We start from the raw sequence: 14,296 nt of genomic DNA, 5'->3' as shown, positions 1-14,296 counted from the left end.
CTGTTTGAATCCTCAGTCTCACTCAAGGCTCCATCCAGTTACTACCTCCTACAGGCAACCTCTGCCAATTCCACTAGTTGTTAGTGCTTCCGCCCAGATTAACTATCCATAGATTATAATCCCCCAGTAAAATGCCAACTTGAGGGCAGGGACCAGTGCGTTGGGTTTGGTCTTTTTGTCCCCAGCACCTGGCATAAGACTTTGAACATAGCTTGTTGAATTGAGGCAAGAAGGTAGTCCAAGCAAGTAAGAAGTATCATCTCTGTTTTGTGTATGAGGTAAATGGGATTCAGAGAGGTTAGGCATCTTACTGAAGGTCACACAGCTATTTCCATCACATCATCCTGCCCTTTTCTCACTACAACCTCCTGAGTTTGGTGCACTGGAAATAATGGTGGCCGGGACATAGGGAACCTCCAGCCCAAACCCTCATTTTACAAAAAAGGAAAACAGACCCAGAGAGGGAAAAAGATTTCAGACCAGAGATTCTGAGCTAGAAGGGGACTCTGAGGCCATGGAGTCCAACTTTCTCATTTTACAGATGAGAAAATGAGTCTCAGAGACATTCAATGGTTTGTCTAAAGTCATATAGGTAAGAAAGGAAGGAAATTAAGCATTTATTAAGCACCTACTATATGCCAGGCACTGCACTAAATGCCTTACAAATATTATCTCACAACAATCCTGGGAGAAAAATACTACTGTTACCCTCACTTTACAGTTGAAGAAATTGAGGCATCTACAGGTTAAGTGACTTGCCCAGGGTCACAAAATTTATAATAATAATAAGAATAATGATAAAAGCCAATATTGCTCTTACGATATGCCAGGCACTGTGCTAAATGCTTTACCATCTCATTTGATCCTCACAGCAGCGCTGGGAGGTAGGTACTGTTATTATCTCTATTTTACAGAGTAGAAAATTGAGGCAAAAGGAGGTTAAGTCACTTGCCTAGGGTCACAGAACTAGCAAGGATCTGAGGCTTGATTCGAACTCAGACCTTCTGACTCCAGGCCCAGCACTCTATCCTCTTAGAAACTCAGCAGTCTCACAGCAGGCATCAAAAGTGAAACCTATCTTAGTTCCAGTGTCCTCCGGCTGTTAATTCTTTCCTATTTATTCACTAGGTCGCTTGCTTTGCATATATTTGTTTACATGTTGTGTCCCCTATTAGATTGTAAGCTCCTTGAGAGCAGGGATTGTCTTTTGCCTCTTTTTGTATTCCCCAGCACTTAGCAGAGTGCCTGACACATAATATGTGCTTCATAAATATCTGTTGAATTAAAAGGGAGAGAGAGGGAAGAAAGTATTCTCTCTACTACTGCCTCAAATGAATGCAAATGAGCATCCCTGATACAAAAAAAGCAAGATACCATGGACAGTTCTATGCTTTCCATCCCCAGTGCTTGAAAATCAACCCAAAGGGGTTACTGAGAGAGGTTCTGGAACACTCACCATTTGGATGGGACAGACAGGGCACTAAGATCTAATATGCAGATTCCTTCATTCCTGTGCCCCAGGACTAATGGGGTCAGGGCAGCTGCCTGCACCAGCTTCTTGGGGCACTGCTTGCCAAGCTGGGACCTGAACCCTCCCTTCTGCCTGATGCTCAGAAGTACCTTCATATAGTAGTTGAGGGCTGGGATCCGGCTCTCAGCGATTTCCTGCTTGACACCAACGTAAACCTTAGCTGGAGGACAGAGTAATGATTAGCATATCAGAAGTTGTCCTAGACCACAATAAGGTGAAAGAAGAGAATACTTCAAGACTGCAGAACTCCACTCAATCAGTAGTAAGCAATGGTGACTCTAGAAGACTGTTGAGTCTGCCTCTTAGTGGAGAGGTGGTGCACTACAGGTGAGTAATGAAGCATACATTATGGGGCAGGGCCAACGTGTGGATTTATTTTATCCATATTTCTTTGTTACAGAAGGGTGTCCTGTTTTGTGTGGACAGAGGGAATGGAACTATTAGAGATATTTCAAAAAGAGAATCAATAACTTTTAAAAAATAGTCTAAATTCACAGAAAAAATCCCATTTTTCTAGACCTTAGACACCATCTGACTCTAATCTCCTCATTTTACAGCTAGAGAAGCAGGTCCAAACAAGGAGAGTAATTTGCCCAGGGCTGCAGAATAGTTCGTCACAGAAATATGGAATTCCAGAATCTCAGATTTAGAAGGGACCCCAGAGGCTATGTACATAGTCCCTGAGAAGTGGGCACCAGCTTCTGCTGAGGACCTCTTATGAAGGGGAACTCATTACTTCCCAAAGCAGCACATTTTACTTTGGGGTGACATCCCAGAAAGCAGTCACTCAAGCTCTTACCTGAAGATCTTCGGTGCGGGGATCTGAATACCTCTTGAAACCACCCGGGGTAAAGCTCTAATCGTTAGGGAGTATTTCTTGCTAAAACTTGACATCCTCTAACTCTACAATCGCCTTCCCTCCATTTCTGCCCTCAAGAGACAAACAGATCACATCTAGGGCTACATGAGAGCCCTAGACAGAGCTAGAACTAGAACCCAGGTCCCCAGATTCCCAGCACAGCATTCCTCTCAATTGACAATAAAAGGAATGCTCTGGTGGCCAGAAGAAGAGTCCAACTCAAGGGAATCACAGTATCACTCCCGAGAGGGTTCCCTCCTTATTCCCAAACTCCTATACTGCCCCAAAAGGACAGAGTGAGGTTGGGACAGCCAGGAGGGAGAAGGGATGAAGTTCAAGGGTAGGATGAGAGCCGTCCATAGCCTACCCGGCAGTGCAGGGAGGATGCAGGCGGGGTGCAAGCAAAGGAGGCAGCGCCCTTGGCAGCATAGGGAGGGTGTATACAAAGGGGGCGGGGTCCACCTGGCAGTGTAGGGAGGGTGCAGGCAAAGGGGGCGGGTCCCACCTGGCAGCGTAGAGAGGGTTCAGGCAAAGGGGCGGGGTCTACCTGGGAGCGTAGGGAGGGTACAGGCAAAGGGGGTGGGGCCCACCTGGCAGCCTAGAGAGGGTTCAGGAAAAGGGGTGGGGCCTACCTGGGAGTGTAGGGAGGGTGCAGGCAAAGGGGGCGGTCTTGCTCTCAGGTCCAAACCTCTCCTCCAGTTTGGTCTGTAGGGCATAGAATTGGCGGTATCGGCGGTAAATGAGGTACTTGGCTCCCCCTTTCGTTTTCACCTCAATGACAAACACCTGAGGAGGGACAAGGGTTCAGAGGCTGTTTCGGAGGCCACGGGAGAGGCAGCCAAGGAGACAGAGAAGAGGAGGCTTAGAGAGAGTCTGAGAATCATACAGTTAAAAGAGAACTCGGAGGAACCTCGGTCAACCTCTTCATTTTGGATAAGAAAACGGAGGCGCAGAGAGGTTAAGCAATTTGCCCACGGTCACACAGGAAGTGAGGGAGACTCCGAATTCATCGTTCTTTCTCCTGTCCCGGCTCTCATTTGAATGGTTACATTCTGTGATTCTGTGAGAGTGGGGTGTAAGTCATATGACCAGGTTGTCCTTCCTTATATGTTCCTTACATGTAATACTTAATTTCCCATCTCCATACTTTTGCACAGGCTTCCCTCCCACCATGCCTGTAATGCCCTTCCTTCTCAACTCCACTTTTTAGAATCCATGGTTTCCTCGGCTCAAACATCACCTTTTAAATTAGGCTTTTCCTATTTGCTTCCCCCAATCGTGAGTGCCTTCCTCCCATCAAATCATCTTGTTTATATATTTATTCTGAACATGCTTATGCATGTACATGGTGTCTCCTTTGCATCTACTGTCTCTTTTGTCTTTGTATGCCTAGTGCCAAGCACAACACTTGATTAATTAACTTATATCTTCTGCCATAAACCCGTTACTGCCTCCAAAATGTTCTAGCAGTTTGGACCCTGAAGGTCTGAGCTCTTTGTGGTTTAAGGTACAGAAAGTGCTTCTACCATGTGGATCTGTCGGCCATGGCACTGGATTTAGAGTTGGGGAATCTGGATTTGAATTCTCTTTGTGCTGTTCGCTGTGCGACCTTAGACAAATTACTGCCCCTCTCTGAGACTCAATTTCCTCTTCTGTAAAATAAGGTTACACGAGCCAGCCCCTATCCTTAACATCTCTAAATCTATGATTCTGAAGGAGACGATACATGAAGCCATTATCTGCCGTTACCATTGTAGCTTTCTTTGATTACTGTATCTGATGAGCTTCATTCATCTCCAGGATGCAGAGGGGCTGGGGAGGGAGAGGGCACTGGAAGGGTAAATTGTGTTTGAGTTGGGGTCATTGACAAATGGAAGGATCCTCTGTGCCCCCTGTTCAGACCAAGCCTGGCAGAGGGGGAGCAGAGGGCTTTGGAGGACCATGGGCTTCATCAGTGACCCAGGAGCTTGTCCCCATCCCACCTCCCCTGCCCTTCCCCACCCAGAGCAGGCTGTATGCCCTGGGTCAGGAGTTCAGGAGTCTCTCTTACAAAGTAGCTGGTGAAGCCCCTCTTCTCTTCAATGTCAGCAATGTTGGCTGATACAGGCACGTCATCTGGGAGCTGCTCAAAGTCACTGAGGAAACAAAGGGGAAAGGTCATCAGGGTCATGAGCCCAGAGATCTCAGAGAACCCTGACTGGGAGTCAGAAATATCCAAAGACTTGCATCCATTTGAGAAGCATTTTCTCGGCACCCACTGTGTGTAGATGCTGTGGGAGAAACAAGGATAAAGAAGACAGTCAATGCCCCCAGGAAGCTTATATCCCAACAGGCAGGTAAAATGGGTTCGTGATGAACTACAGTGGGAGAAAGAAAGAGTTAGGTGTATGATGCTCACCTGAATCTATATTGTATTAGAATCATGGACCATCTGAACTGGGAGAGCTGCTGCAGCATAGAATGTTAGAACAGGGAATGACAGAGCTGGGAGGGACCTTAGAACAGGGGATATCAGGGCTGGGAGAGGCCTTAGAATAGGACATGTCACAGCTGGGAGGGCTATGAGAAAATGAAATGTCAGAAATGGAAGGGAAGTTATAGATCCTCTAATCCAGCCTCTTCCATTTACAGAAACCAAGGTCCAGAAAGGTCATATTGTAGTTAATTGAATAGTCTAGTTAAGAATTCTATTGCATTAATAATAATTCTTTAATACTAAATTCCACTGAACTTAATTGAATTTTTCTCTCTGATTCAGGAGGCCTTTCAGAGTCTTCCAGGACATGGGAATTGTCATTATAAAGATCAATGTTCATTGCATGGGACTGAAATTTCAAGTGACTTAAGCTCTGAGGTTGCCCTTTTTCTGGATGAAGGGGGATCCCCTGGAGTGCTATATCTCACTGTCTTCTCCTAAGTAGAAAGGCCTTGTGCTTGGAGTCAGGAAAGGACCTGGGTTTGATTCAGTTCTGACATATACTGGCTGTGCAACCCTAATGGAGACACTGCGCCTCAGTTCCCAGGTCTATAAAATGGGGTAATACTAGCTATATACCTGCCTCATGGGGTCCACTTCTATTCCACGGGGTTTTTTGGGGGGTTTATTGTGTTTTTTTTTTTTTAGCATTAATGTAACATATACAAAGCACTAGGGATAAAGAGACAGAAACAAAACCAGCCCTGTTCTTAAAAAGCTTACACAGCTAGGTGGCGCAGTGAGTATAGCACTAGCCCTGGAGTCAGGAAGACCTGAGTTCAAATGTGCCCTCAGACACTTGACACACTTACTAGCTGTGTGACCTTGAACAAGTCGCTTAACCCCAATTGCCCAGCCTTCCCCCCTCAAAAAAAAAAAAAGAAAAGCTTATATTCTACCAAGGGGCTCGGATGTTTATTCAGATAAGTTTAATACAAAATATTCAGGGAAGGAGGGGTGGAGTAGGGATCTGACAAAACGTCCTAGGCCTATCTGAGGAGATTTGGGGGGGATCAAAAAAGGCAGAATGGAAGAAGAGGTGCCTGAGCTGAGGCTCAAAGGAACCACTGGGACTAAGAGGTGGAGGTAAGGAGGGAGGGCACTCCAGGCATGGAGCATAGCCTATGCAAAGGCATGGAAGAGGGAAATGGAATGTGAGTTTGGGGAGCAACAAATCAGACTATTTGGCTGGAAGGAAAATGCGTAAATGGGAGTGACATGAAAAAAGTGTAAATGCAGGTGGGAGCCAATGTGTAGAGGCCCTTAAAAGGCAGAGTGGGTATGAAGAAAACACTTCAGGATATCTTCAAGTACTTACAAAAATGTGCAATGAGGAGGAGGAGGAGGAAAAGGAAGAGGAGGAGGAGGATTCTTTGGTCCAGATGTCTGCTTTCATTATTGAAGGAGATGGGGCCTCTCCCATGACGGGAAAGCCCTCAGTCAGCTCCTGCTGTGTAATTTTTGATCTTTGAGAGTTGCCTGGGGCTCTGAGAAGTCCAAGATTTGCCCAGAGTCCTAGGACCAGAGATCCAGGTTTCGAAGGGATGCTGGAGTCCATCAAATCTAACCTCCTCATTTTACATTTAAGAAAACTCAAAGGTTAGGTGATTTGTCCAAGGTCATATTGACAGTATGTGTCAGAGATAGGCCTTGACCCCAGGTCTCCCTCAGTCCAAGACCAACTCTCTATCAACCTCACTGCTTCTCCTCATTAAATAAACCGATTTTGCGGTTTCGGCCAAGATGGCGGCTGGAAAGCAGAGACTAGCGTGAGCTCCACAACGAGTCCCTCCAAAAACCTATAAAAAATGGCTCTGAACCAATTCTAGAACTGCAGAACCCACAAAACAGCAGAGGGAAGCAGGGCTCCAGCCCAGGACAGCCTGGATGGTCTCTGGGTGAGGTCTATCCCACATGGAGCTGGGAGCTGGGAGCTGGGAATGGAGTGGAGCAGAACCCAGCCTGAGCGGTGTAGACGATCCAGACCAGAAGCCGGGCGGATGGGGCCCTAGCGCCCTGAATCAGTGAGCTGTGGCAGTTACCAGACTACTCAACCCACAAACACCAAAGACAGTGGAGAAAGTTAGTGGGAAAAGCTGCGGGAGTGGAAGGAGTTCGAGGTTCGGCTTCCAGCCCCGGGGGCAGCGGAGGTGGGGCAGCTACAGCTGCTGCCGCTTCTGGCCCCAGGCCCACCTGGTGCAAGGAATGAAGTGGTGGATCAGAGCAGGAGTGCACAGCCTGCTGAAGATCTAAGCCCAGCCTGGGCTGGGGGTTCTTGGGGAAGGAGGAGTGCTGGTGTGGCAGAGCTGGCACCTCCCCGCCAAACGTGGAACATAGAACTCATTAGTCTACAAGCAGTCATACCCCACTGAAAAACTCAAGGGTCAAGTTAGTTGGTTGGGAATATGGCCAGGCAGCGAAAACACACCCAGATTCAGTCTCAGACTTTGGATTCTTTCTTTGGTGACAAAGAAGATCAAAACATAGAGCCTAAAGAAGACAACAAAGTCATAGAGCCTACAACAAAAGCCTCCAAGAAAAACATGAACTGGTCCCAGGCCATGGAAGAGGTCAAAAAGGATTTGGAAAAGCAAGTTAGAGAAGTAGAGGAAAAATTGGGAAGAGAAATGAGAAGGATGCGAGAAAACCATGAAAAACAAGTGAATGACTTGCTAAAGGACACCCAAAAAAATACTGAAAAATACACTGAAGAAAACAACACCTTAAAAAATAGATTAACTCAAATGGCAAAAGAGCTCCAAAAAGCCAATGAGGAGAAGAATGCCTTGAAAGGCAGAATTAGCCAAATGGAAAAGGAGGCTCCAAAAGACCACTGAAGAAAATACTACTTAAAAATTAGATTGGAGCAAGTGGAAGCTAGTGACTTTATGAGAAATCAAGATATTATAAAATAGAACCAAAGGAATGAAAAAATGGAAGACAATGTGAAATATCTCATTGGAAAAACCACTGACCTGGAAAATAGATCCAGGAGAGATAATTTAAAAATTATTGGACTACCTGAAAGCCATGATTAAAAAAAGAACCTAGATATCATCTTTCCAGAAATAATCAAGGAGAACTGCCCTGATATTCAAGAGCCACAGGACAAAATAGAAATTGAAAGAATCCATCGATCGCCTCCTCAAATAGATCCCAAAAAGAAATCTCCTAGGAATATTGTCACCAAATTCCAGAGCTCCCAGATCAAGGAGAAAATACTGCAAGCAGCCAGAAAGAAACAATTTGAGTATTGTGGAAACCCAATCAGAATAATCCAAGATCTGGCAGCTTCTACATTAAGAGATCGAAGGGCTTGGAATGCGATATTCTGGAGGTCAATGGAGCTAGGATTAAAACCTAGAATCACCTACCCAGCAAAACTGAGTATCATGCTCCAAGGCAAAATATGGATTTTCAATAAAATAGAGGACTTTCAAGCTTTCTCAGTGAAAAGACCAGAACTGAATAGAAAATTTGACTTTCCAACACAAGATTCAAGAGAAGCATGAAAAGGTAATCAAGAAACAGGAAATTGCAAGGGACTTACTAAAGTTGAACTGTTTTGTTTACATTCCTACATGGAAAGATGACATGTATGATTCATGAGACCTCAGTATTAGGGTAGCTGAAGGGAATATGCATATGCATATATATATGTTTATGTATATATATAAGTGAATGTGTATGTATGTATGTATATATCTGTGTGTGTGTGTGTGTGTATATATATATATATATATATATATATATATATATATATATATATATGAAAGAGAGAGAGAGCAGACACAGGTTGAGTTGAAGATGAAGGGAAGATATCTAAAAGAAATAAAATCAAATTAATGGATGAGAGAGCACCATACTGAGAGAGGGAGATAGGGAGAGATAGAATGGGGTGGATTATCTCACATAAAGGTGGCAAGAGGAAGCAGTTTCGTGGGAGGAGGGGAGAGGGCAGATGAGGGGGGAATGAGTGAACCTTGCTCTCATCAGATTTGGCCTGAGGAGGGAATACCATACATACTCAATTGGGTATCTTACCCCACAGGAAAGAAGAGGGAGGAAGATAAAAAAATAAAAGGGGGGGGATGATGGAGGGGAGGGCAGATGGGGGTGGAGGTAATCAAAAACAAACACTTTGGAAAGGGGACAGGGTCAAGGGAAAAAATTCAATAAAGGGGGATAGGTTAGGAAGGAGCAAAATACAGTGAGTCTTTCACAACATGAGTATTGTGGAAGGGTTATACATAATGATACACATGTGGCCTATGTTGAATTGCTTGACTTCTTAGGGAGGGTGGGTGGGAAGGGAAGGGGGAGAGAATTTGGAACTCAAAGTTTTAAAAACAGATGTTCAAAAACAAACAAAAAAAGTTTTTGCATGCAACTAGAAAATAAGATATGCAGGCAATGCGGCATAGAAATTTATCTTGCCCTACAAGAAAGGAAGGGAAAAGGGGATGTGGGGGGGGGTGATAGAAGGGAGGGCTGACTGGGGAACAGGGCAACCAGAATATAAGCCATCTTGGAGTGGGGGGGAGGGTAGAAATGGGGAGAAAATTTGTAATTCAAACTCTTGTGAAAATCAATGCTGAAAACTAAATATGTTAAATAAATTTAAATTTAAACTGGTCAAAAAAAAGATTTATGGAATAAAACAAGCATTTCCATGACATAGTATAATAAAAAATGATTGTATATGAAACTGCAAGAAAAAAAAGAAACCGATTTTGCAAATGAGGTGGCAAGGGTGAGCTAGATAACCTCTGAGTTCTCTTCTAGTCTATGGTTCCATGAAAGTCAGAGTGGTTGAGCAGCCTGCCTTGGGTCACACAGCTGATCAGTGTCAGAGCTCCATCCCAGAGCTGCTTCAACCCTGATCAAGGGAAGGAGCTACCATCTTAAAAGGTTACAAAATTTGAGAGACAGGTTGTGTTGGTAAGCAAAGTGGGCTCTTAGCACTTAGTTGGCTTTTGTTTCCTTTGAGTAATTCAGTGTATTTCACTGAGTCTTACTAGGTTCTAAGCCCTAGGCCCAAACCCCTGTTAGGTGTAAAACCTATGTGGGTGTGGATTGGTAACTAAGGCGGGGCCCAAGGTGGGACTAACTAAGGGGAGGGCCTAGTTTACACATGAGTTTGAGTGACATGTCTGGGACAGCAGAGGCTTTTAGACCATGTGGGTTCAAGTTGCCTCTTCGTGATGATTCTAGGTCACATGGGTGAGTCGCATGTGTGACTCACCCCTGACCCTGAAAAAGACATAAAACCAGGTGTTGGCTTTCTATTCTTTGGAGCTCTTACCCACAGCAGTGGTGGCTTGAGTGACTTTGGGCCAGCCCATGCTGTGAGCTCCTGGGCTGAACCTAGATGTTGGTAACTATGAATCTGTATTTGGTCTGTCTGTCAATGTTTGTAATTTGTTTAGGGCTCTCACTCGTGGTGGTGCTGATGTGGAGACTCCAGGCAGCTGTAGCTAAGGGCCCTCCAGCTTGTAACCCAGATGCTGGGACTTTGTTAAACTCTGGTAACTATGTATTGGGATTTGAATCAGACAAGATCTGTCTGTTGCTGTTTGTGCTTTGTTTGTATTTTGCTCTGAAGTTCAGTGTGCTGATCTTTTCCCCTGAACTAAATGAATGATATTCGTATGCTGAATTAAGCAAAGTAGTTCCCTGACCCAGACAGCACCCAGGTCACCCAAGAAAACACAGGGGCCACTTCTTCTTTGGAAAGTATATGTTTTGCTTCTTTGACCAAATGAGCTTTTATTCCCAAAGTGTGCATGCATACGTGAGTGTGTATGTGTGTGTGTGTGAAAATCTACTCTCCCATGGCTCCACTCACCATCCCCATAAGTTTCCTCATCAGAATATCCCTCCCTAGCCACTACTTCCCTTTATGCTTTGTCTCTTCTTAGTACAATGGAAGCTCCTTGAGGGCAAGAACAGTCCTGCTTTTTGTATTTGTACATCCAGTCCTCAGCACAGTGCTCAGGACATAGGAAGTACTTAATAAATCCTTACATTCATTTATTCAAATATGGCTTTTCTAATCCAATGAGACTCCTAGGGCTGTGACCTGGAAGGGCCCTTAGAGGTCACTTCCTCATAGGACAGATGAAGAAGTGGAGGCCCAAAGAGTTTCAGTGACTTGTCCAAAGTCACACAGGTAGGAAGTCATGAACCCTGCCCTCCTCATTATTTAGGCCCCTTTCCACACTAGACAAGTCAGGAGGGAAGAGGGGCCTTGAAAGGAAGGATGCTCTCAAAGACCAATGAATCTGGCTGCTTAAAAGATCAAGTCTGTTCTCCTCCAGGGAACCCTCCCACCTCCAATCTTCTCCTTGTACTTGTAACCACTACTGAGAAACTCAGCAATTATTTCATTCCATGTGTGGATGTGTTGTTTCCTCTCCTACAAGCCCCATGCAGGTAGGTACCACGTCTTCTCTCCAAAGAGTCCCCACAGCCTTGGGAATATGTGCCTGATAGACACAACTCCAAGTTTGTGAGGTCACACAAGGGAAAGGACCCATGGATCAAAGAATCAGAGTTGGAGACACGGCACAGGCTGTAATGTCATGCTGATAGTATGATCCTAAGTCATGAAATCATAGATTTAGTGCTAGAAGGGACTGCATTCATATAGTCTTTTTGCAGGTAAGGAAACTGAGCCCCAGGGAAATGAAATGATTTGCCCCAAGAACCACACAAGTAAGAAGGGGCAGAGGAAAGATTCAAACCCAGGTTCTTTGACTCTAAATCGCAGCCTCAGTTTTCGCATCTGTAAAATGGAGAAAACAAAGTCCCATCTTCACAGCATGGGTAGAATATTCAAATGAAATAATGCATGCAAAGTGCTTTGCAGACTTCCAGTCAAGATAACCAGCTGAATGGAAGACAGACCACCCACTCCAGCAAAATCCTGAAGTTCAGACCAGACCAGACAATTGTGAAGGAATCCAATAAGAAACTACAGTAACTGACTTCACCTGAGGGCAAAGGAATGAGAGAAAGAATCTCCTCCTGAAAAGAGCCCTAAAAGAAACATTTCCGGGAATGTCACAGCCAAGATTCAGAGCTCTCATGTCAAAGAAAAAATATTTCAAGCATCAGGGAGAAAAGTAGTTCAAGAACCAAGGAACTACAGTGAGGATCACACAAGACAAGGCACCTTCTGCTCAAAATCAGAGATCTTGGAATGCAGTATTCTAAATGACAAAAGATATAGGCTTACAACCAAGAATAGCATACCTGCAAAGCTGAGTGTAACTCTCTAAGAGGGGAAGGTAACAAAGGACTTTGAAGAATTTCTGATGAAAAGATGAGAGCTGATGAGGAATTTTGAAATGCAAACATAAGATTTATTTGAGTAAATTAGAAAGAGCTATATTATAATGTAGCATTAATTTTCTAATAAAAAGAAAGAGAAACATGTGTCCCTTCAGAATCATTATGTATTTGAAGGTTACTGAAGGAAAACAGAGGTCCAGGGGAGGTGGAATTGGTTCTGTTTTGAGGGTTTGAAGGGGTGAGAAAAGACTCTTATGAAAGCAATTAGCAACCATGTTTCCAGAAGACCTATTACAAAGCATATTACCCACATCCTGACAGAGAGGGGATGGACACAAGGTGCAGGGTCACATTTCTGGACATGGCCACTGGGTGGATTCATTTTACTTGATTATACATATTTATTACGAGCAGGTTTTTCTTTCTTTCTCTGAATTTTGAATTGGGAAGTAAGGGAGGGTTAGCGATTCTCGTGGGGAAAAAAGAAGGCCATTGTAAGATTTTTTTTTTCAATGCACAGAAGAGAACAGAAGGAAATTCAGAAAGAACAGCTAGCAGGACAATTTCAAAAGTAACGTGTAGAATTTGGAACTTTTTTTTAAAGCAAGCTTTATGAAACGGAGAGTCACTGTTTCATATAAAACTCCTTTTTTTGAGTTCTGCTGACTGTATGGAAATGATCTCATTCCAGTTCAAAATATAAATAAATTAATTTAAACACCATTTTTTGCAAACTTTAAAGTGTAAATGTCAACCATTATAATTAAATATCAGTAACTCCCAAAGTTTTCCAATGGATTTCAGATAGAAATGGCCATGGAACAAGTCTCAGTCCTGCTATTATTCTGGTACACTCCATGGTCTGCCTTCCACTGTGCCTGTGGAATGGCTATTTTTTTTCTTGTTGTTGTTGTCTCATCACCTTGTTCAATGACATTCAGACAGCAAAGACTCCTGAGACAACCACTGTGTTTAATGTTCTACAAACAATGGCATGGACCAACATCATTACCAGCATGACTATTACCACCCATCATCACCACCTCAAAGGGCCATTGAGAGGAAAGTGCTCTGTAAGCCTTAAAGCTGTTGTGGGCCATCCCTTATATCTGAGGGGGTCTAGTTCAGGGCTGGGCACACAGTAAGTGACCAGCCTTTGACCTTCATTGGATGTGGACCCAGAAGACCTGAGTCTGCCTCTTACTAGCTCTATGACCATGGACAGGTCACTTCCTGCTCTAAGCCTCAGTTTCCTCAAATGACAAAGCCAGACAAGCCAATGTCCACTTCTAACCTTCTGTGATCAGTGCATCAGGAAGCAGTTTCTATCTTTAAAGAAACCTTATCAGGATTCCTTATTCACCAGATGGGCTCTGACTCAACCTGGTCTTCCCTAGCTTTGCCATTAGTACCCTCACCAGAGTGACAGGAAGCTTGTGACAAAGAACCTTCAGGGGATGGAAGGAGACTCCTACCTGAAAGACAAGGTCAGCGGCTATACTAGAGGTCCTTGTCCACTCACCTCTCCTCTCGAAGCTGTTTGGGCAGAGACATGGCTTTGGATGGTGGGTGGAAGAAGCTGGAGATCAGTGAGGCCTGGGGGACTCAGGCTGCCAGCTGGAGCCCAACGTCTCACTTCCTGCTGGTTACCTTCTTGGTCTGTGTGAGTTCTGGGATTCCCCAGGGTTCCTTAGTTCTGTCTGGGGATCCACAGGTTATCTGGAGCCCTAGGAAATCTGGGAAATTCCTCCTAAACTACCCCACGTTGCATCCAGCCCCCACTGGCACACTTTCTGTCAATCCCAGAAGCCCTAAAGCCCTTTGGGGCCCTTCCTGTCTCTGTAAGTTTGGTTTCCTCAAACCCTCCCTTCCCCCTCTCTTCCTCCACAATTGGGGAAGTGCCACTACAGATGTGTTTACACAAGCAGGCAGGCAGATTCATAAATTACTTGAGCTGGAAGGGACTGCCTAGAAAATTGGTCTAGTGCAACCACCATATTTCACGTACAAGGAAACTGAAGCCAAAAAACATTTGCCCAAAATCAACTGGGTGGCTGAACCAGGACTGGAACCCAAGTCTCTTAATGTCAGGACTCTTTCTGCAGAAGTGTATTTCCTGGCCCCTGTTTTAGAA

At 44.5% G+C, this 14,296-nt stretch overlaps 1 protein-coding gene across 1 annotated transcript in view; it reads right to left on the bottom strand.

Moving 5' to 3' along the window:
* NCF4 (neutrophil cytosolic factor 4) overlaps window positions 1–13,952 on the bottom strand; it is a 30,136-nt gene extending 16,184 nt beyond the window's left edge. Inside the window, exons 1-4 of the mRNA XM_036760837.1 lie at window positions 13,685–13,952; window positions 4,441–4,525; window positions 3,023–3,176; window positions 1,621–1,691 (exon numbers count right to left, since the gene is read on the bottom strand). Coding sequence (XP_036616732.1) covers window positions 1,621–1,691; window positions 3,023–3,176; window positions 4,441–4,525; window positions 13,685–13,716 — 342 coding nt within the window. The 5' untranslated portion in view covers window positions 13,717–13,952. The remainder of the gene's footprint in view (window positions 1–1,620; window positions 1,692–3,022; window positions 3,177–4,440; window positions 4,526–13,684) is intronic.
* Between the last annotated feature and the right edge of the window lie 344 nt (window positions 13,953–14,296).

This window comes from Trichosurus vulpecula, chromosome 5 (assembly GCF_011100635.1).
Source record: "Trichosurus vulpecula isolate mTriVul1 chromosome 5, mTriVul1.pri, whole genome shotgun sequence".
Taxonomy (NCBI): domain Eukaryota; kingdom Metazoa; phylum Chordata; class Mammalia; order Diprotodontia; family Phalangeridae; genus Trichosurus; species Trichosurus vulpecula.
Note: the sequence above shows the minus strand (reverse complement) of the source record. Positions and strands in the feature narration are given on the sequence as shown.